At 39.6% G+C, this 22,397-nt stretch overlaps 1 protein-coding gene across 1 annotated transcript in view; it reads right to left on the reverse strand.

The window, feature by feature from the left end:
• Positions 1–22,397, reverse strand: part of F13A1 (coagulation factor XIII A chain) — a 196,191-nt gene that overhangs the window by 54,341 nt on the left and 119,453 nt on the right. Inside the window, exons 9-10 of the mRNA XM_024552286.3 lie at positions 5,186–5,289; positions 3,491–3,579 (exon numbers count right to left, since the gene is read on the reverse strand). Coding sequence (XP_024408054.2) covers positions 3,491–3,579; positions 5,186–5,289 — 193 coding nt within the window. The remainder of the gene's footprint in view (positions 1–3,490; positions 3,580–5,185; positions 5,290–22,397) is intronic.

The raw sequence follows: 22,397 nt of genomic DNA on the forward strand, positions 1-22,397 counted from the left end.
TCCAACTGCCCTATGTCAGCTCTGTGCTCACTGTTCCTGCAGCTTGTAGCAGCCATGCTGCCAGGCCCCCTGGGCCTCATCTCCCATCCATGTTGGGGGGTGCCATCTGGTCCCTATCTCTCTGAGACACCATTCTTAGCAGTGTACTCAGGTCAGCTTTTGTTTGCTTCCTTGCTTGATTCATTCATTCATCCAACAAGTATTTATTCATGACTACTATGTGCCAGAACTCGCTTTCAGCAATGAGAATACAGAAAGAGATACAATCACCCCTAAGGCAAGATAGAAAGATTAAAAACAACAGAGGAAGTGGGGTGAGAGAAGGCCTCTTTGGCAGGTGACTTGAACAGAGACCAGGATACAGTGAGGGAACAGAACAGTCCCCTATCATACAATAGGGAAGAGATTTCACTGCAAAAAGAACAGTATGTGTAAAGACTCTAAAACGAGAGCATGTTTGGAAGTTTTCAGAAGAGTAAGAGGATCAGTATAACTGGGGGGGAAATGAGCAAGGGGTGGGAGTGAAGGGGAAGCTGGGGGCCAGATCACAGCAAATCTGATAAAGATTTATGTACAATTTTATTTTAAGGGTGGTGGCAATCTGTTAGAGGTTGGAGCAGGGTAGTGACAAGTTTTTGTTTACATTTTGAAAATAAAATTCTAGCTGATTTGTGGAGAATAGATAGAAAAACGGGTAAGAGGAGGAGGGAGATGCATTAGCAGGAAACTTCACAGGGCTCAGTGCTTTGCACACCTCAAAGGGTAATGATCAACTATCATAGACATAGTTGATGAGTGACAATTTTTAAAGGTGTTTCTGGCAAGATGCCCGAGGAAGATTAAGAAAAGAAGCCAAGATAATTTCCAAGTTTTATGTTATTTAATTGAATGGATGAATAATTTTAGGTCAGAAAAATGGTGCCAAAATCAGCTGCATCTAATAAGTGGTCATAATATAAACAACTTTGAATTGAGAATAAAAAGTCTGCAGAGAAGCAACTGTACAGGTTGGACATAGAGAACTGATGGCCTAGAGCTTGGGTAGGTGGAGCTTCTGGAGCCACAGGGTGGTACTGTGGTCCTCAGGAACCAGTCATCACCACTGCAAAAACCAGCTCAGTGCCTGGGAGGGAAGACAGGAGTGTGTGTGTTGTGTTCATGCATGTGGCATGTATGTTTGCAGGCACATGCATGTTTGCATATGTATGTGTGTACATGCATGTGTGAGTTTGAAGTGGGATAGTGTGAAGGAGACAACAGATCCAATCAGAAGAAGCTAAGCTAGAAGAGAAGCAATTCCCGAGAGCTTAATGAAGATGGCGATTCAGAAGATGACTCCAGACTTTTAGGACCACTCTGCTCCCTTGTTACCTCTTTGGGAGCCTGAGGGCACCATGAGTTGGGGAGAGAAAAGGCAGATGGCCCTCCAGAACTGAGAAACTCTCCCCTGCAATGAGAGCATGAGAAGGGAGGAGGAAAGAAGTAAATTTCAAGCCCTGAAAAGAATCTATAAATGCTCAGGATAAATTTCCAAAATGGAGGAGGATAGGAAAAGGGACAGAGGTAAGATGCTCTCTATGCATAACCCCTCTTGTTTGGGGTTCTGCCTTGCTAAAGAAGACCAATTTCCTGACAAGAGCAAAAACATCAATAAACATGATGCTTGCTCTGGCCCGGAAATGAGTAAGGAATGACCAAGAAAGCATGCGAGAGACAAGAGAAGGCAGAATCCAGCTGACCCACCTGGGGTAAGTAGTGAGAGGCAAGCTTACACAGCCAGGAAGTGGGAATGGGAAGAGAGGACGCAGCCTACAGCCTGAGTCATGAGACGCACCCTGTGGTGTCCTATTTCAGGTACCATTGAGAAAAGATTCTTCATACCCCTTTCAACAGCTCAAATGTCTCTTATAAATGACTCAGCCCTGGAGCTCAGCCTGTACCAGAGCAACAGACTGTACACTCTGCCAGACAAGTATGCAGTGATGAGCGCAGTGATTATAATCTGCAAACCCTGATGACATTCAAAACACCCCAATCTATATTTAATAATAGCAAAAGTGTTTGCTTTAATAGTATTAGGCAATTTGCTCTTGGAGGGAGGTTCCTTCCTCTCTCCCTCTTTGCAGCAATAAAGCATAAGAAAAGTATAAAAACAAGGCCTTGTGGATTTTAGAGTGATTTTCTATTAAGAGGTTCTCATAGCATCATAAACTATTAGATGGCAACTGGGAGGTTTAGATAAATCTTCAAGTCCCAAGGCAAAATTGAGGAAATAAAATTCCACATACGATATGCTTGTTCTTCCAAGGCTTCTAGAAACTGTAATGGGAGATATAGTGGGAGAAATGCTGTTCGTTTTGTGTATTTCACATTTCTGATTTTGCTGTTTAAATATTTATGCTTTTTATACTTCCTGAATATTTCCCAATCCTGCTTCCTCCTTCATCCTTGATTGTCATTTGTCCAGTCCTCTCTGGTGTGGAGTAATGTCACAGCCTTTTAGCTGGTCTCCCCACCTCAATGACAGTCCCATCCAGTCCGTGCTCCACAAATCTCACGGCTCTCCCCTGTGGTAATGCCTTTATTTACAGGATGGAGTTCCCACTTCTCAGGACCTAAGTCCCTCATATCTACTTCCTTCAGCTGTCATCTTTTGACACCCACTGATGCATCATTTTTTGTGAGCTTTGAATGTCTCCAACACACCATTTGGATGCTCAAGTCATCCTCCCTGTGTGAAATTCTTTCCTTCCTTTGGCTTCTTTCTTACCCACTTTGCCCAGATAACCACTAATCACCTAACAAGACTCAGCTCAGGCACTAATTCCTGCAGTCAGCATCTGGATGCTTCTTACAGGCTCTGGCAACACCCTGCTCATCTTACTGTGGCTATCACCAAGGTGTCATTACTGCCTGTCCTCATGTCACCCTCCCACCCGAGACATGGTCTTATGGCCTTTGCTCCCCTACTTCAGTTCCTGGCCCATATTTTTCAGGGCCAGGAACTGATACATACAATGAATCTGGATGTATAAATGTAGATTATTTATCATCTAAGTTGCCCATCTGACAGTTAGTTCCATAGCATCTCTTGTATTATTATTTAACTTTTGAAGTGTTTATATACTCTACCCCTCATCAAGAATCAAATTTCTTAAGGACATAGGCCCCTGAATTCCCCACAGCACAATGCCTGTTGCCTGTTAATAGTAGATATTTACTCATTCTAGTCATAGAGTGTGGTGGTTAGTAAAGCAATTGCTTTTGAGGGAAAAATAATCTCAAAACATCCAGGAAAGAAAAACGTTAGCTAAGAACTGCATTTGGAATTAATAGCCTGGAGGTTGGAATGATGTCTAGTTAACTTTGTAGGCACAAAGCATGTGCCACATGCCTTGGAAATTTAGAAGCAAAAAAACTCAGTATCTTACTCTGTGAGGTGTTTAGAGGTCTGGGAAGAAAGCAGCACTTTCCCTGGTGTCCCACTTACCTCTGCAAAAACGAAGGGTGCGTCAAACTGGAAGCAAACATGACCATGCTTAATGGCTTGAACAGAGGCTGGGCCACACCGATACATCCCTGCATTGTATAGAGGAAAAGAGGATGAGTTTGTGTCTTCAAGTCTGTCCACATTTACATAGCATAGAGGTGGCTCTGCAGAGGCAAGTGTTCGTCAGGTTCGTCATTGATTTAGCCCAGTGCTTTCAGTGCCAGGGAGGGCAGAGGACCAACGTATGTAATCAGGATTGTTTTGTTGGAAATGTCTCCTCAAAGCAAAATTTGAAGCCATGACAAAATGCAGGGAATCACTGCTCCTGTGTCTATTCTTCTACCTACAAACACATACTCAAGTGTGGGTGCCATGCTGTTGGGTAACATAACATTTATATGCTTTTACAGTTGGCATCTGGGATGTTGGAAATGGGATATGTCCTCAGGGGTTGTGTTGTTGTTTGTTTCGTGTTTTGGACATTGAGAACACCTGCCAAGAGAATTTGGACACTAATCACACACATTGACCAATGCCCAATATGCACTGAGAAAGTCAATAAGACCCTGTTTGTTTATTTACAAAGTTTTAAAATTGTAACCAGTTGTCTCTAGTTAATAAGAGATTTACTGCTATTAATCATCTCTAAAGTCTCTTCATTATATAGGGTGAGGCAAAAGTAGGTTTATAGTTGACAGTATGCAAAACACACAGTTCATTCTTTTATTATTATTTATTAATTATTGTATTATTTTCCATAAAAACAACTGAAAACCTACTTTTCCACTACCCTGTATAACCCAGAACACCAGAAAGTGTTGAACTTTCTCCCTTAAAATCCACTGAGTTTTTTTTATAAATACGTAATGAATGTTTATATATATGTACTTGTATACATACACACACACCAATTTCTCATATCAACCTGAGGAAATAAACATAATGTTCCCAGGCCATTGCCTTTCATCATCATATTAGAGATAAATAGAGGCTTATGATGTGATTTTATTAAAATCTGGTGGGGGAGTCATACTGCTATTCTTTGCTAAGCATCGTTTGCAAGTTACCTGACAAATGCTCAAGTTTTGACAGAAATCACATAATATAAAAAGAAATTAGATTCTGGGAAAACACAAACTTTTTGAGACCTTTATTTCTCTACTGCCTTATTTCTTACCGCTGTATACCAAGGAGGGTGGAAGTATGTTTTATAGCCTAGTAAAAGTGCTTACACAGATATTTTTTCTCCTTTTCTTCAAAACTGCTTATCAAAGCAGGAATAGATGAATTATGTATGTAAAGTTTTACGCTTTTTTCCCTAAAAGTTATAAAGTAATCAGCATAAAGCCAACCATTGAAATGAAATTAAGTTAAAGAACATGTATAAATGACCCATGGACATGGACAATAGGGTGGGGATTGACTGTGGGAATGGGAGATGGGTGTGGCAGAGGAGAGCAATGGGAGAAAATTGGGACGACTGTAATAGAACAACAATAAAAAAAAACAGAAAAAGAAAAAAAAGGAAATGAAATTAACCCTGATTGGCAGGTAGTTACTACAGCATATGTGCACAGGAAGCATGTTTTCGAGGTTGGTTCCCACTGGGAGTGTTTCCCACACATCAAGGGCAATCATAAAAGCAAAATGAAGATCAGCAGTTAAATAGCTCCTTCAGAAAGGATGCAGGTTTACCATCACTGTTTTCCTGAGGGGTGCTGTCCACAGCTTGCCAACCTCCAAACCCAACAGGTAGATCAGGCCTCGTCATCCAGGCTTCATTCCAGCTATGGTAGTTCCTTGGAAAACACCACTTCAGTCAGAACCAATTTCCCATCACATTCAATGCTCCAAAAAATTAAAAAGTGACCCAAATCCTGAGAATATACCATCTACTAATTATTGGAAAGGATTAACTAATTGAGGACTCCCAGAAATATTCTGGGCTCTAGACTTGAGTTTGCTGGGCAGATCCATTCCTATTCGTGCCCCTAGGGGCACTCACATGGCTGGACAGTGCTCTTTTCCAGCTAATCTGTTTCAAGTCTCCCCAGAGATATTCTAATTAGCACATTAAACAGTTTTGATATTAATCATTCTCTGCTGCCTAATAAAACATAACGTACTACATGCTAAAATGATAGGAAAAAGTTAATTGAAAATAAAATACATACATCTTTGCATTTCTTTTATATTTATGTGTATTAGATTTATAAAGCATATCCCTTGTAACAATTAAGCAATAAAATGCCTGTGTTTACCAGTTTAGACCATTGCCATGGAAACTATAACACTGACTCCTCACTATAATTGTGGCAAATTTCCATTTGCTCTTCAGCATGAAGGAAAGGTTGTCGGGGTGAGTGTATCTTTACCCTTCATCAAGGTGGATAACCTATGAGCTGAAGGCCATGCAAAACTTGTCACAACTTTGCAAGTGACCCTGGAGGTAAGAGCATGGAACAAAATGTCATCATGAATTGTATTACTATGTCCTTGGAAAGACCTGAAATTATATGATGCTACAGAAACAAATGAGAGCACGTGAACCCATCCACACTCAGAACACTACAGAAAACATTCATATAGTAATAACAATTTAACAGGAGGTGAAGTAGTTGCAGCAGTCTTTGTTTATAGCACTGATGAATTTCAAATCCAATCACTAACTATCCTTTTCCTAACTGTCCCTCAGCATTATTAATTTGTGCATGCTCCCATCTCTCTGAGTACAGCTCAACTTTGGCTCAATTCAGAGGTATTTATTTAACTATGCACCCATTATGTGTCAGACACCATGCTATGTACTGGAGATTCAATTAAGATCAAGATGTAGGTTTTGGACCATAAAGAGCCTCACAATCTAGGAGAAATGGCAAACTTAAACCAATTGTTCAAATGTTTCATAAGTTTGCCATGAGGCTTAAACAAGATAATATATTTATAGCACTCTACGTCCTGCATGTGATAAATGCTAAAAAATGGTAACTCTCAGACTTTTAAAAATAATTGATATGATGCATACCACAGTGGAAATTCATCTGGGGTGCAATAGGTCTCAGTGGGAAACTCTCAGGGCATAAGCAAAGACTTCACAGCAGAAGTGATATTTGAACTGAGTCCTGAAAAGTAAGTGGGACTTTCACAGGTCAACAAATGGAGTAAGAACAAAGCTGTGAAGGCATGAAATCAATCCACAGTATATTTGGGGAAATATGTGCTGTGGCTGTGCCTGGAGGGTAGCTTTTTTTTGCATATTTGTGTGCATGAGAGAAGAGGGTGATGGGTGAGGGTGGACAGCAAATCACAATGCTGACAAATACACATAACACTTAATATGTGCCAGGCATCATTCTAAAAGCTTTCTGTAATTAACTCTGGATGTTTCTACTGCCCTATCAGAAGGGCACTGTTATTTTCCCCAGTTTGCAAGGGAGGAAACTGAAGCACAGAGAGGTTAAGACTCTTGCCTGAGGTCACACAGATAGTAATAGAACTCCCAGGTCTGAGTTATGGTGCAGGTAAAGATGAGGTAGTGAGACCCTTTTATCGCAAATTAAATATTTGGGCTTTATTCTTGGGAAAATTAAATTTGAAATTCTGTATTTGTGAGAGATGTGTGAACAGGCAATATGAGAGATTGAGCCAAATTACCCCTGCTCCTAAATACTACAAATAGTTGCAATGGGTCAAAAATATGTTTACTACAGAGGTGGTCATCACAGTGGAAAGGGAGAGGAGCCACTGGAGGTTCAATGATGGCTTATGGAGATGTGAGGGAATCGGATGAGTTGAGGAGGACTTTTTACATTTATGAAGACTGAATGAAGGAGGAACAGAACAAGGTTCATGTTGAAGGAGGCAGTGTTGGGTGGGTGACAGGTTTATTTTGGACGTGATGAACTTGAGTGTCTGTGGCAAATCCAGGAGATGGAACCCAAGAGGCATTTTGAAATACACATGTGACAGTCAGGATTGGATGAAGAAGAAGTCCCTGGCATCTTTACAGGTGATGGAGAGTAGGGCAACAGCCTGAGGAGGAGTGAGTGAAGGGGAGAGATGCAGTGTAGATTTCTCCCCTAAGAGTGGTCTAGATTGTGAAGGGAAGAAGAGAAGATAGGGAAATGGCTAGAAATAATGCTATGTAAGAGAGATTGTTTGGATTATTTTTATATTAGGGGAGATTGTCAGCTCATAGAGGGGAAAAACTGGTCTAGAAGGAGTGGGAGTAAATAGAGATGGAATGAAAGGAGGCTCCAATACCAAGGATGCAAGAGATCAAGAGCAGTACCGTGGACAGGTGTGGGGAGCAAGGTATTGTTTGTGGGGGAGGGAGGTGTAGATGTAGATCAGAATCAGGGTATGGAGGTGTTGGGGCAGGAACATGAGGTTGGTTCCCACTTGAGAGCCTCTATCTTTGCTCTGAAGCTGGAAGAAAGGTCACTGTATTAAACAATGACTGCTAGCCTCCTTTTAGGATGGTGGAGTTCATACCATCAGGCCGAGAGATCCAGAAAACACAGCAATGAAACATTTGCAATCCTAAATGGACACAGTCCTGCTTCCTATACAATATGTGGTGTTTACCAACCCTGGCTTCCACCAATATACTACCATTCTAGATTAATATGCCCCAGAATTTCCTTACTGAAATTTAAATATCTTGGGCAAGTTTAAGCCTTGAACAAGATAAACAAGCTTTGCATTTAAGATCTCAGGTAAAAACTTTTATTTGAGGATAATATTTCTTTTCTTTCTTTTTTTTAAAATATATTCATTGATTATGCTATTACAGTTGTCCCATTCCCCCCCCCACTCCACTCCATCCTGCCCACCCCCTCCCTCCCACATTCCCCCCTATAGTTCATGTCCATGGGTCATACTTATAAGTTCTTTGGCTTCTACATTTCCTACACTATTCTTACCCTCCCCCTGTCTATTTTCCACCTATCATGTATACTACTTATTCTCTGTACCTTTGCCCCCCTCTCCCCCTCCCACTCCCCTATTGACACCCCTCCATGTGATTTCCATCTCTATGGTTCTGTTCCTGTTCTAGTTGTTTGTCTAGTTTGCTCTTGTTTTTGTTTTAGGTGTGGTCGTTAATAACTGTGAGTTTGCTGTCATTTTTACTGTTCCTATTTTTGATCTTCTTTTTCTTAGGTAACTCCCTTTAACATTTCATATAATAAGGGCTTGGTGATGATGAACTTCTTTAACTTGACCTTATCTGAGAAGCACTTTATCTTCCCTTCCATTCTAAATGATAGCTTTGCTGGATGCAGTAATCTTGGATGTAGGTCCTTGCGTTTAATCTTGGGTAATGTAATTATGATGTGCCTTGGTGTGTTCCTCCTTGGGTCCAGCTTCTTTGGGACTCTCTGAGCTTCCTGGACTTCCTGGAAGTCTATTTCCTTTGCCATATTAGGGAAGTTCTCCTTCATTATTTGTTCAAATAAGTTTTCAATTTTTTGTTCTTCCTCTTCTCCTTCTGGCACCCCTATAATTCAGATGGTGGAATGTTTCGAGATGTCCTGGAGGTTCCTATGCCTCTCCTCATTTTTCCGAGTTCTTGTTTCTTCATTCTTTTCTGGTTGGATGTTTGTTTCTTCCTTCTGGTCCACACCATTGATTTGAGTCCCAGTTTCCTTCGCTTCACTATTGGTTCCCTGTACATTTTCCTTTGTTTCTATTTGCATAGGCTTCATTTTTTCATCTACTTTTCAAACAGATTCAACCAATTCTGTGAGCATATTGATAACCAGTGCTTTGAACTGTGTATCCGATAGGTTGGCTATCTCTTCCTCGCTTAGTTGTATTTTTTCTGGAGCTTTGAAGTGTTCTTTCATTTGGGCCATTTTTTTTTTTTTTGTCTTGGCTCATCTGTTACTTTAAGGGGCGGAGCCTTAGGTGTTCACCCGGGCGGGGTAATGCTGGTCGTGTGCTGTGAGGCTGTACGTGGGGGAGGGGCCGAGAGGGGGCAATGGCGCCCGCCTCATTCTCCTCCGGATTTCAGTCTTTCACTCCGATACCCACAATCAAACTGGGCCCCTCTGGTGCTGGTTCCCCAGTGGGTGGGCTTGTGCACACTCTAGGCCCCTGTGGGTCTCTCCAACGACCTCTCCCGTGAGGCTGGGAGTCTCTCCTGCTGCTGCCCCAACCCCCATAGGCGCTTTCAATCAGAGGTTTGAGGCTTTATTTCCCAGAGCTGGAGCCCTGGGTTGCGCAGTCTGCTTCGTTCCCCACCGTTCGCCTGGTTTATCTGTGTGTGAATGTGGGTCCCCAGGGTGCTACCCACTGCTCTGCCTGCCCCGCTCTCTGCCACTCTGAGTCCGGCCCTCTTGGTTTGCACAAATGTAGGGTTGCAGGGTCTGCTAGTGCTCGGACTGCCTGCCGCATCATCCCACACTCCGCCAGTCTCAGTCCCACCACGGCCACGTGAGTGCTCTCCACCCTGGTGCCCGTCTCCGCCCCTCCTACCTTCTGGATGAATGTTTATTTTGTATTTCCTTGGTGTTGGACCCCCTTGCCGTGGATTTTCTGTCAGTTCTGGTTGTGCGAGGATGCGCAGTGTGTCTACCTACGCCGCCATCTTGGTTCTCCCGAGGATAATATTTCTTTTCAAATGACCAGGAGGTGGGGAAAACTTTGTTTTCGCTCATCATGATATCTAACTATTTATTCATGATCTCTTCCACTTTAACCTAGGACTGAGACCTTACCTAAGGGTAGAAGAGTTTAATAAGAGGGTCAGTAGCTTGTAGGCAGTGAGAGAGATGGACAGAACTATGAGCTGTCTACCTCACCCACTGCCTAAGAGTTCCAGGGGCTGGGTCTTAGTCGACACACAGAAAGGCAATGGCTGGGCTCCCAGCGTGGCTGTGAGCAGAGGGAGCCATGGGGCTTTTTTCCAGCATGCTGTTCTCTGTTCAGCAATGGCCGGGGAACGTGTATTCTGGGCCGCTCATTCCGAGAGGGTTCCCTTTAGGCTGGATGTTAAGTATTTCTGGGTACACATACTTGTCTTATATTTCAAGTTCTCCCATGAAAGAGGCTAACAATTACAGACATTTCTGAATTCCATTTACCTACTCTTCAGGTTGGGAAATGTAAATGCTTCCTGAAGGCTCATTCTTATTTGGTAGCTTCTTTGTCTAGATTCTTAATAGCCACTCTGCTTTCATGCTGTGGCTTCAGCGCGCCTGTGCAGAGTGCATGGATTCCCTTCGGAGCTCTGTCTTGTTCACCGTCACATTCTCAGCACCAAGCTGGCTCTTGGGAGGCACTTGCAAAGTAATGGTTGATTAAAAGGTGAGGGCACCTAGCAAGGCAGGTGTAATTAAACCTTTGTTTGTTTTTAAGATTCAAAGTTTTATATTTTCTCAGTCATCATTTGAAGCCTGACTTCCCATTATACCACCAAAATGTGCAGTGTCCCTTTAAAATGAAAATGATTATAAACCTTCAAAGTGATCTACTTTCCTTATTGCCCTTTCTAAAGAAGCAGTGTCAAAATTAAGACAAAGCCCCCATTTCATTGAGAGTTATTTAATCAAGTTGAATTAAATGTGGGACAGATAATGATGGAGATGGCAAGTGAACACATTTTTGCTTTATGTTACTTTCCATGTGCTTCCTGAAATGACAGTTAGTGATTTCTGGAGGTCCTTTCAAGGATGCTAATAATCCAGCAGTTTCAGTACAAAGGACCCAGAAAGTCTTCATTGAAGGCAGAGCCTCCTTAATGAAGCGGCACCACGTACTGCTTGGGGACCCGTGAAGGTATGTTACAACACTGATATTAAAGTGTCTCCTTTGACTCAGGAAACCCCTGTCCTTGGAATTTGCACACAGGAGATAATCACACAGATGTGATGGCAAGTACATAGAATATTCATCCTTGCATTATTTATAAGAAGGAAAAACCAGAAACAGCCCAATAGCTCAATATGTAATTAATTATTTGAAACTCAAAGTAGAATACTATTCAGCCATAAAAATGCAGGTCTATATTTATTAGACAGAAAAGGTACCTGTGGCCCATTAATTTTTAAAAATCACACTATAGAACACCATATATAGTGTATATGTTCATCACGTATGTAAATAAGTGTGAAAGGCAGAATTTTAAATGACCCTCACTCTTGTATAATTTTCTCCCCTTGATGTCTATGAATAAGATGGTATATCACTCCTAAAATTGTGTTACTTTACATGGCAAAGAGGATTTTGCAGCTGCAAGTAAGGAAATTAACCTTTTGACTGACTTAAATGAGAGATTACCAAGGTGGGCCTGGCCTAATCAGGTGAGCCCTTTAAATATGAGTTTAGAGGACAGAGACAGAACAAGCCAGAGATTCAAAGTAACAGAGACATTATATTGCTGGCCTTGAAGAAGATGTCCACTTATATGAGTTTTAAAGCTGCAAGGAACTGAGTTCTTCCAAGAACCTGAGGAAGCGCTGAACCTCAGATGGGGCAACAGTCCCAGCTAACACTTTGAGGCTCTGAGCAAAGGACCCAGTTAACCTGTGCCCAAATTCCTGACTCACATAAACTGTTTGATAATAAATTTGTATTGTTTTGAGCTGTTAAATTTTTGGTAATTGTTATGCAGCAATAAAAAAATGAAGACAATATTCAAAGATGTTAAAGAATGCTTAACAAAATGTTGACAATGTTGAGTAGTTAGAAAGTGTATGACTCTTACTTTCATGATGTTTTTCTTCATTTGAAAATTTTAAAATAAACATGTACTAGTTCTCCCTCCCCCCAAAAAACATTAAGAGGACTATTTTTTATTAAAAGATGGTAGAGCACAGTTCAAAATCTGCCTTGGTTCTAACAGCTGGCTAACATCACATCCAGATTGCAAGAGCCCATGGGAGTGTGGAGAAGTAAGCAGAGAACATAGCTGAAGCCACGATGGGTTTCAGAGCTCTGTGTGCTATATTTTCAAGGAGAATAAAGTAGATTATTGAAGCATAGAGTTCTTTATTGCCTTTAACTTAGCTAATACATAAACACTACACAGGGTCATCTCATTTATAAACTGTGCAGAAAGGTTGTAGAGAAAAGGAATCCCTAAAAGGGAAGAAAAAGATATGAGCTTGTAACTTTGTTTCTGCAGCTTTATCAGGGCCCAAGGGAGAGCACAAACAAGATCCAGAGAAAGCCATGGAGGAGATGCCTTAGACCAATTTCACATGTAAACCAAATAATGAACTTCTTTTATTTTAAAAATGGCAGGGGATGGAAGAAAGGTGCTTGTCTGGCTTGCAAATTATTTGTGTATTCATAGAAATGAGCACAGCCCCTCCACTCTGGCTCTGCTACTATACTTCTAATGTAGGCAGTGATATTGGGACAAAATGACAGTACAGAGTCTGGCCGAGATGGAGGCATGGGTAGATATGCTTCACTTCCTTGCACAACCAAAAAGACGGATGGCAACCAATTTATAAACAAAAGACAGCCCCGGCTGGTGTGGCTCAGTGGATTGAGTGTCGGCCTGTGAACCAAAGGGTCAGTGATTCGATTTCCAGTGTAGGGCTCATGCCTGGGTTGCAAGCCAGGTTCCCAGTAGGGGGTGTGCAAGAGGCAACTACACATTGATGTTTCTCTCCCTCTCTTTCTCCCTCCCTTCCCTTCTCTCAAAAAATAAATAAACAAAAATCTTTAAGAAAAATAAAACAAACAGAACTGCCAGACAATCGAACTGTATGGAAGTCCAACAACCAAGAAGTTAAAGAAACATTCACCTAGACTGGTAGGAGGGGTGGAGATGGGAAGCCGACGTGGTGAGGACATGTGACAAGGCAGAGGCTAGTGGACTGGGTTATCCATATTAGCATGCAGGTAAACTGGCAGGAACAACTGGGGAGCAAGACAGACTGCACAGCCCAGGGTTCCAGCATGGGAAAAGAAAGCTTCAAAACCTCTGGCTGTAAAAACCTATGGGGGTTGTGGCAGTGGGAGAAACTCCCAGTCTCACAGGAGAGTCTGGTGGAGGGGCCCATGGGATCCTAGAAAATACACAAGCCCACCCACTCAAGCATCAGCATCTGAAATGGCACAGTCCACTTGTGGGAAGTAAGAGAAGTGACTGAAAGTGGGGTGAGAGCCAAGCAAGCAGCATTGTTCCCTCTTAGACACCTCCTCCACATACAGCACCACAACCCAGGGAAATGGGTTGCCTCACCCTGGTGAATGCCTAAGGCTGTGCCCCTTACAATGTAACAGGTGCACTAAGACAAGGAAATATGGCCCAAATAAAAGAATAGATCAAAACTCCAGAAAAAAAAATTAAGTGATGAGGAGATACACAACCTATCAGATGCAGAGTTGAAAACACTGGTGATCAGGGTACTCGTGGAAATGATTGAGTACAGTTGCAAAATAAAGGAAGACATGAAGTTTATGCAAAGTGAAAAAAAGAAAAACATACAGGGAACCAACAGCGGAGGGAAGGAAACCGGGACTGAAATAAAAGATTTGGAATAGAAGGAAGAGATAAATATTCAACCAGAACAGAATGAATAAACAAAAATGCAAAAATGTGAGGAGAGGCTTAGGAACCTCTGGGACAACTTTAAGTTACAACATCCAAATCATAGGGGTGTCAGAAGAAGAGGAAGATCAAGAAATTGAAAACTTATTTGAACAAATAATGAAGGAAGACTTCCTCAATCTGGCAAAGGAAATAAACGTGCAAGCCCAGGAAACTCAGAGAATCCCCACGAAGTTGGAACCAAGGAAGCACACACCAAGGCACATCATAATTACATTACCCAAGATTAAACAGAAGGAGAGAATCTTAAAATCTGCAAGAGAAAAGGAGAGATTAACTACAAAGGAGTTCCCATTAGACTATCAACTGATTTCTCAAAAGAAACCTTGAAGGCAAGAAGGGGCTGGAAAGAAGTATTCAAAATCATGAAAGGCAAGGACCTACATCCAAGATTACTCTATCCAGCAAAGCTATCATTTAGAATGGGAGGACAGATAAAGTGCTTCCCAGATAAGGTCACATTAAAGGGGTTCATTATCACTAAGCCCTTATTATATGAAATGTTAAAGGGACTTATCTAAGAAAAAGACCAAAACTATGGACAGTAAAATAACAACAAACAGAACTATCAACAAGTGAACCTAAAAAAAACAAAAACAAAAAACAATCCAAGCAAACAACTAGAACAGGAACAGAATCACAGAAATGGAGATCACATGGAGGGTTCTCAGTGGGGAGGAGGTTGGGAGGAGAATAGGGGGAAAAGGTACAGGGAATAAGAAACATGTTAAGAATAGTATAGGAAATGGAGAACCCAAGGAACTTATATGTACAACCCATGGACATGAACTAAGGGGGGCAGAATGCTGGCGTGAGGAGGGGTGCAAGGTGGAGGGGGATAAAGGGGAGGAAAAAATGGGACAACTGTAATAGCATAATCAATAAAATATACTTGAAAAATGACAGCACATCCTGGAATTTTTAAACTTTGGCCACTTCACTGGTAGCAGGGCTGGGGTGGAATCAGAGTTGTTGGAAAGAAGTTGGGACAAGTTGGTGGAGTTGGATACTGGTCTAGTAAGACATTCCAAAGTGGAAAAGAAACCTTTGACCAAGAAAACACTTTCAGTTAGGAAAGGTAATGGAGCAAGACAACAAAAAGGAATTATTCAGAGGTACTGGGGCATGCTGGAGGAACCTTGTATGGAGCTGGGATCTGGGAGCACCACACTGTCTCAAAATGCATCTGTTCGTTGTTGGGGGCTGTGGGAGTGCTGAAACCAGGAAGGGGCATTTAGAATCTGTCTAAGGTCATGTCAGTCAAAGGCCAGAGGCCCGGCCAGGTGGAGACCAGTCCAGTCCCCTCATAGAAACCAACTGCTTACCACGAAAAAAGAGAAAATATGAAGGTTTTTGCTTTTGCTTGTCCTGCATGGGGAAGGGGTCCTATAATGTTCATTAAGAAGTTGAAGTTTAAGCACAGTCCCATGTGGCAGGAGAGAACCCATCTGAGGGGGTTGAAGATGGTGTACTGTAACTTCCAAAATGCAACTATGAGGTACATTTACAGTGGGGGTGATAGTCAAAATAATTAATAACTGCCTGCCAGACACAGACAAGAGCCAACTGGAAGCTGTAACCAATCAGAAAGGATACTCACTCTAAACTCCAGGAAAGTCTTTCCAGGGCATATTGGATAAATGCCAGGCCAGATGTATTCAACTGCATGTACAATATGATAGTACTTAAATTTCTTTCCATTTGCAAAGTTATCTGGGAGTGTGTCTTTCCTTAGTCCTGAGAGTATAGACTTTCCACTTTCTTCTTAAGCTTCTGGGCACTGATTTCTTTAATATTTGTTGAGAGAATTCTACAGCAGCTTTATTGACAATGATTTTTAGAAAATTAGGGATGATCATGTAGATTTCTTTTTTCTCCTCTTTTGATAGCCCCCCTCTTTTGATTATCTATTTTATTTATTTTTTCATTGTGGGAAAAAGAAATGGAAGAGTCAGAAGGACAGTAAATTTGGCAAAAATAAAACAAGCAAACAACTTCCCAAAATGCTCAGGAAATAGATACCACCCATTCAAATACTTATTTGCCATTACTAATGAGTAGAAGTTCCTCTGTAACTCTGCTGGATTCATTTTTGAAAATAAGCCTCTGTCCCTCCTTACTGCTCTCTCTGACATAGCAATTAGGAATGGATATTCCACCCGAAAATGAAGAAAATGTTGGATATTGAGAGTATTTGTTTGGATAACAGTAATGTGTAAAAACGGTCTGTAATTAATTCTGGACAAGTTTGTCCATAAATATTGAAGAAAGTGTTTAAAAAATACAATCAACAATCTTTGTAAGTACCAAAATTACTGTTTTGCACTTTAAAGCTGTTTATTAGTATAAGATCCTGAGGTTGATAGCTCTTACATAAAGTTTTTCTAGAGGTCTTATTAATCATCAAAAGAAATTAATTTACATTCAGTATAGCTTAAGTGGTACATATTTTATTAGCTGTTAATTATTTGAAAACTGGTAACCTTTGAATGTTGTATATGATGACTCTCTTAGGCAGAATTTATGATTAACCAAAATGACATGTATCTTATTATGAAAAACACCTTACTTTCTCTGGGGTTTATCAGATGACTTCCACTTTCTTTTTCATTCTAATCTCCTGCGAGGTATTTGTAATGTTGTCTGATTTTTTACGTCTCCCAACTTTCTCTTTGTTCACTCTCAAGAGGGATTTGAGTACAATGGGACTACAGACTCTCTTAGCAGATATTCTGGATGCCGTACTAGGGTAGGTGTAGGAGAGACATGGGAGGAGAGTCTAGTGCAGTGAGTTTCAACCTTCAGAAAAGGCCCTTCCTAATTTTATAACAAGTATTTTGTAACACCCCTTTATGATGCTGAAGTGAAATCCACAAATAGCTTTCTATACACATATTTTTTCAAGCACCAATATAATGCCTTATAGTGTACAAAGAAATGTAGAAATAAAAGGATAAACATAAAGTAATAATTTCAACAGATATATGTCAGAAAGATGATGATAGACACCAAGTTATTCCTACAAAATGTAAAACCTGAAAGGAGTGTGACAGACTCCCAATTTGGAACCACTTTGTAGCAGTTAAGTATATGCTCTTGGGAAATACTTCCAGGATGGCAGACTGAGGGCCTTCAAAAAACTGCTCCTCCATAAAAACAATGAGAATACTAGCAAACATGATCAAAACCAACTTTTGCAGAAATGAAAATGAACCAAGACTTTCAATAATCTAAGGAGGATTAATACATCAAAAAAATGAATCTTATTAAGAATAGTGACCTTTGTGACATTTTAAATTGCCTTATTCTTACACCCCTCTTTATATCTCCATTGTAGTCTCGAAAGCCAAAAGCCTTGTATCTATGGTAGTTATAAAAACTTGCAGCCTGTCAAACAATGAAGGGGAGAAAATGGTTTGGAACTCTCTGGAAACCCAACTTCAAAGAATTATTACTATTCAGCCTGTCTGGAAGCTCTCTAAAAATCTCCACTCTCAGGGATTATTTTAATTTGATCTGATTCAGAGATCACTCTGTGCAACTAGTCCTATTTGTATGATGTTTTTCAAAAACAGTTAGCAGCAGCCATTTAACATCATGGCTGCCTGAAGGGGTTGATACAAGTTGGAGATAATAAAGGCTGCCCCCCCAAAACTTAAAAGGAAAACCTAGGGACTGACATTCTCATAGGGGTTTTGAACCACTCTTACATACTCTGAGAGTCTAGATGGCCACATACAAACGCGGGGTTGTGTGCAGGCCCAGGAAAGCCCCAAGACAGTCCTAGTCTCTCACTTCTGGCTGGCCTTGAGGCTTTGTACAGGCAGAGAATGAAGGCTACAGTAGAACAGTCAACTTGCTGCTGGATCAGTTAAGACATTTACCCAACATACGCACACACAGAGCTCCTAAGAAGACTGGGGACTTGGTGGTTCAAGGTATGTAAGGAAATCTGTCCAATTGTTAACAGCCCACTAAGTTAACTCAGCAGAGAGGCTTTAGTGGCCAGACATGATAAAGAATACAGACTGTAGAATTAATACAGGAAAGTCACTAAACAAACAGCAGCAGCAACAACAAAAACAACAACAAACATCAACAACAGACTCTGGGGAGCAGGAAATCTGATTCTCAGAGTTACCATATTTATTATTTAAAATGTCCAGTTTTTAACAAAAATTTCAAGACATATAAACAAAACAGAAAGGTATGAACCATACACAGAAAAAAAAAGCAGTCAAGAGAAATCGTCACTGAAGAAGCCAAGACATTGCATTTACTAGACAAAGTTGTTACATCAGCTATTATAAGTGTGTTTAAAGGACTAAAGGAAACCATGAGAGTGATATCTAACTAAACAGGCAAAATTGAGAAAAAGTTAAAAATTATGAAAGAAAATTAAACATAAATTCTAGAGTTGAAAAGTACAATAACTGGAATGAAAATTTCAAAACTCTACCTAAGGGTCTCAAAAGAAGATTTAAGTAGGTGGAAAGGAGAAAAAACATCAGTGAAGGTAAAGCCAATTGAAATGATCCAATCTAAATAACTGAAGAAAAATATGAAGAAAAGTGAACAGAGCCCCAGACACAAGTGGGACACCTTCAAGTATAGCACCCTACTTATAATGTAACTCCCTGAAGAAGAGAAAGGAACAGAAAGAATATTTGAGAAATAATAGCTGAAAATGTTCCAAATTTGATTATAGACATGAATATACACATATCTGAGAAGTTAAAAACTCCAAATATGATCAACTCAAAGATATATACACATAAACATTTCATAGCCAAACTGTCAAAAACTGAAGACAAAAAGAATCTTGAAGATGGCACGAGAAAAGTGATTTACTATGTGCATCAGTAGCATTAAAACTAACTTTTTGTCAGAAAACAAAGAAGCTAGAAACCAGTGATATGATGTATTCAAAAGGCTGAAAGAAGAATTGTTAACCAAGAATTGTATGCCTTGCAATACTGCCCTTCAAAAGAGAAAATAAAGGTAATTACATGGAGTAAGAGGGAACACAGTATAAATTTATATTTGTTTGCAATTCTCTCTGATTTTTAACACAACTTCATAAAGCAATAATTATAACATGGTATTGATGGGCTTATAATGTAGAAATATGTAATCTGTATTGCAACAACACCACAAAGGGCAAGGGGAATGGAACAAAGTTTTTCTATGCTGTGGAAATTAAGTTGGTATTAATCTGAACTTGATTGTTGTAAGTTTTGATGTTAATTGTAATCCTTAGGAAAACCAGTAAGAAAAAAACTGAAAAATATATAGTAAAAAGAAACAAAAAATATATTAAAATGGTATACTAAAAATATATGTATTTTACACAAAATGAGAAAGAAGTGAAGGAATAGAAGAAAAAAGATAGGATACATATAAAAAGAAAACAGCAAAATGGCAGATGTGAGTCCTATTTGTCAGTAATTACATTAAATGTTAATAGATTAGATACTCTAATCAAAAGATAGAAATTGGCAAAAGAGATAACAAAATGTGATATAACTATCAATATATACTGTATATAAGAGATACATTTTCTATTCAAAGATGCACATAGGTTGAAAGTAAAAAGATGAGAAAACATACCAAGCAAATAGTAGACAAAAGGTAGCTATAGTGGCTATATTTATATCAGGAAAAATAGAATTTATGACAAATATTGTTACTAGAGACCAAGAAGGACATTTTTAATGATAAAAGGATAATGCTGCCAGGAAGACATAACAATAGTTAGCATATCTCCATCTAATAACAGAGTCCCAACATACATGAAGGCAAAACTAAGAGAACTGAAGAGAAACATAGACAATTTAACAATTTAAACAGAGGTAGGGTGTATTGGTTGGATGAAATGGATGAAGGGAGTCAAAAGGTACAAACTTCCAGTTACAAAATAACTGTCATGGGTTTGTAACGTACAGCATGGCAACTATGGTTAGTAAGAGGGTACTGCATTTTTAAAACTTGCTACGAGAGTAGATCTTAAAAGTCCTCATCACACAAAATGTTTTATAACTATGTCTGCTGATGGATATTAACTAAACTAATTGTGGCAATCATTTTGTAATATACACAAATACTATTGAATCATTGTGTTATACACTTGAAACTAACACAATAATATGTCAATTATACCTCAACAAACAAACAAACAAACAAAAACAGTTCAACAAATACAAGTTTGAGACTTCAATGCTGCACTGTCAATAATGGATAGAACAAACAGGTAGAAAGTTAACCAGGAACCAGAAGACTATAATACACCAAATAAATATAATGGACATCTGCAGAAAACACTACCCAACAACAGAAAAATGCACAATGTTCTCAATTGCAAATGGAATATTTTTTGGAATAGATGATACATTTTACCATAAAACAAATCTTAAAGTTGAATCCATTAACATTTAACGTAATTACTGATAAATAGGATTTACATCTGCCACTTTTTTATTGTATCTTTTTTCTTCCTCTGTTCCTCTATTATTTCCTTATTTTGTGTAAACAAATATTTTCTAGTATACCATTTAAATTTTTTCCTGTTTCTTTTTACCACACATTTTTCAGTTTTTTTCTTAGTACTTTCCCTGGGGATTACAATTAATGTCATAACTTAAAACAATCTATTTCAGATTTACTAACCGCAACTTAATTTCAATAATGAAAATTTTGTCCCATTCCCCCTGTCTTTTTGCTGTTAATGTAATAAAGATCACATCTTTCTATATTATAAAAACATCAGCACAACTTTATAATGACTGGTGCTATTTTTTTTTAAAAAGTAGGCTCTAGGGTGAGCCTTCTTGGGTTTGTACTTTAGGTCCTGCCTCTTTCTGGCTGCTACCAGGGTTGAGTTACTGTGCCTCCATTTCTTCTATAATGGAGACAGTAATAGTACTTACCTTAACAGGTTGTTAAAAGGATTAGATGAACTAGTAGATGTCACCCACTTAGACCAGGATTCAGTTCCAAATAAACTTATTCTATAATCGTGAGCTATTTTGATTTGTTGAGGGTGATAATGCCTTTCAATCCTTTCTTCAAGACACTGGTGTGGGCTCACATGGGTATATTCTTAGTTTTCTAATGACAGCTCTTGTGATTTTGCTCCAGGTGATTTTCTCAAAAACAATCTGGCTGACAGTAATGTGGTTAACAAGATGATCTGTTTGAAAACAATATTCTCTCCCTCCCTTCCTCTTCCTCTCTAAAATCAATTTTAAAAGATTTTAAAATTAAAAGAAAATATGTTTGGTAGCTGTTTAGAATTGATAACTTGGATGCATTGTGGGGTAATTTTATGAACCCTTAAGTATCTTAAAGTAGTTTGGTCTGTATTTAGAATTTTTCCCTACTTTTTAAAAATTTTGATTCATTTTTAGATATTTTCACATCCAGTCATCAAAACTTAGGATAATAGAACAATACGAAAGTCCAGCTTGTTGGAACACACTGCGTATCTCACACAATGTACAGGTGAATTAGTTTAAGTCTCAAAAACACACAGTGTGCAAACCACCATGCCACGTACAAGGACTGCAATGAGAATTAGAATCCATGGCTGTGTTAAACCCAGGACTGGCTCCCAGGTGTGAAAGTTGCTTAATTTCTGTTCTGAAACTTGCTTTGAAAGAGCTCTGTTTACAGATTCAGTACTACTCTTTGTGGCACAGGAATGTTTGCATTTGGAGTGAAAAAACAAACAAAACAAAACAACAGCAGCTATACTCTTTCTAAAAAGTGTTAAAGAAAGTTGGAACTTTTTTCTTTCTTTTTTCTTTTTTGATCATTTTTTGTTATTCTATTACAGTTGTCCCGACGGTTCCCCCTTTGCCCTCCTCTTCTCGTCCCACCCCTTGCTCCCACAGTCAATTCCCACTGTCGTCTATGTCCATGGGTCATTCCTACATGTTCTTTGACTAGTCCTTTCCCTTTCTTTCAAAGAACCAGATGCACTGAGGCCAGCCAATAATTACAGACATTTTCTGTGGTATGTTTGATTTCAGTTTTGTTTTGTTTTTTCTTCCTGGGAGCTAATGTGAAGCCAATCTGCAAAGCAGCAGCTAAATGTGAGTAGGCAGATCCTAGCCCAGCCCTGTGCAGATAAGCAGGTCTTCACACAAAGCAAGTGACAGAACCTGCTGAATAGTGGCGGGAAGAGCAGTGTTTAAAAATCATTTAAAACAGAAATAATTACGGTCATATAGAGCTGGAAATGATGCTAAAGCTCATTAAAACCAAACTTATACATTTATATCTGAGAAAATTAAGGCCCAGAGACATCAAGCAACTTGCTCAAAGTCACCCAGCTAA

This window comes from Desmodus rotundus, chromosome 3 (assembly GCF_022682495.2).
Source record: "Desmodus rotundus isolate HL8 chromosome 3, HLdesRot8A.1, whole genome shotgun sequence".
NCBI lineage: Eukaryota > Metazoa > Chordata > Mammalia > Chiroptera > Phyllostomidae > Desmodus > Desmodus rotundus.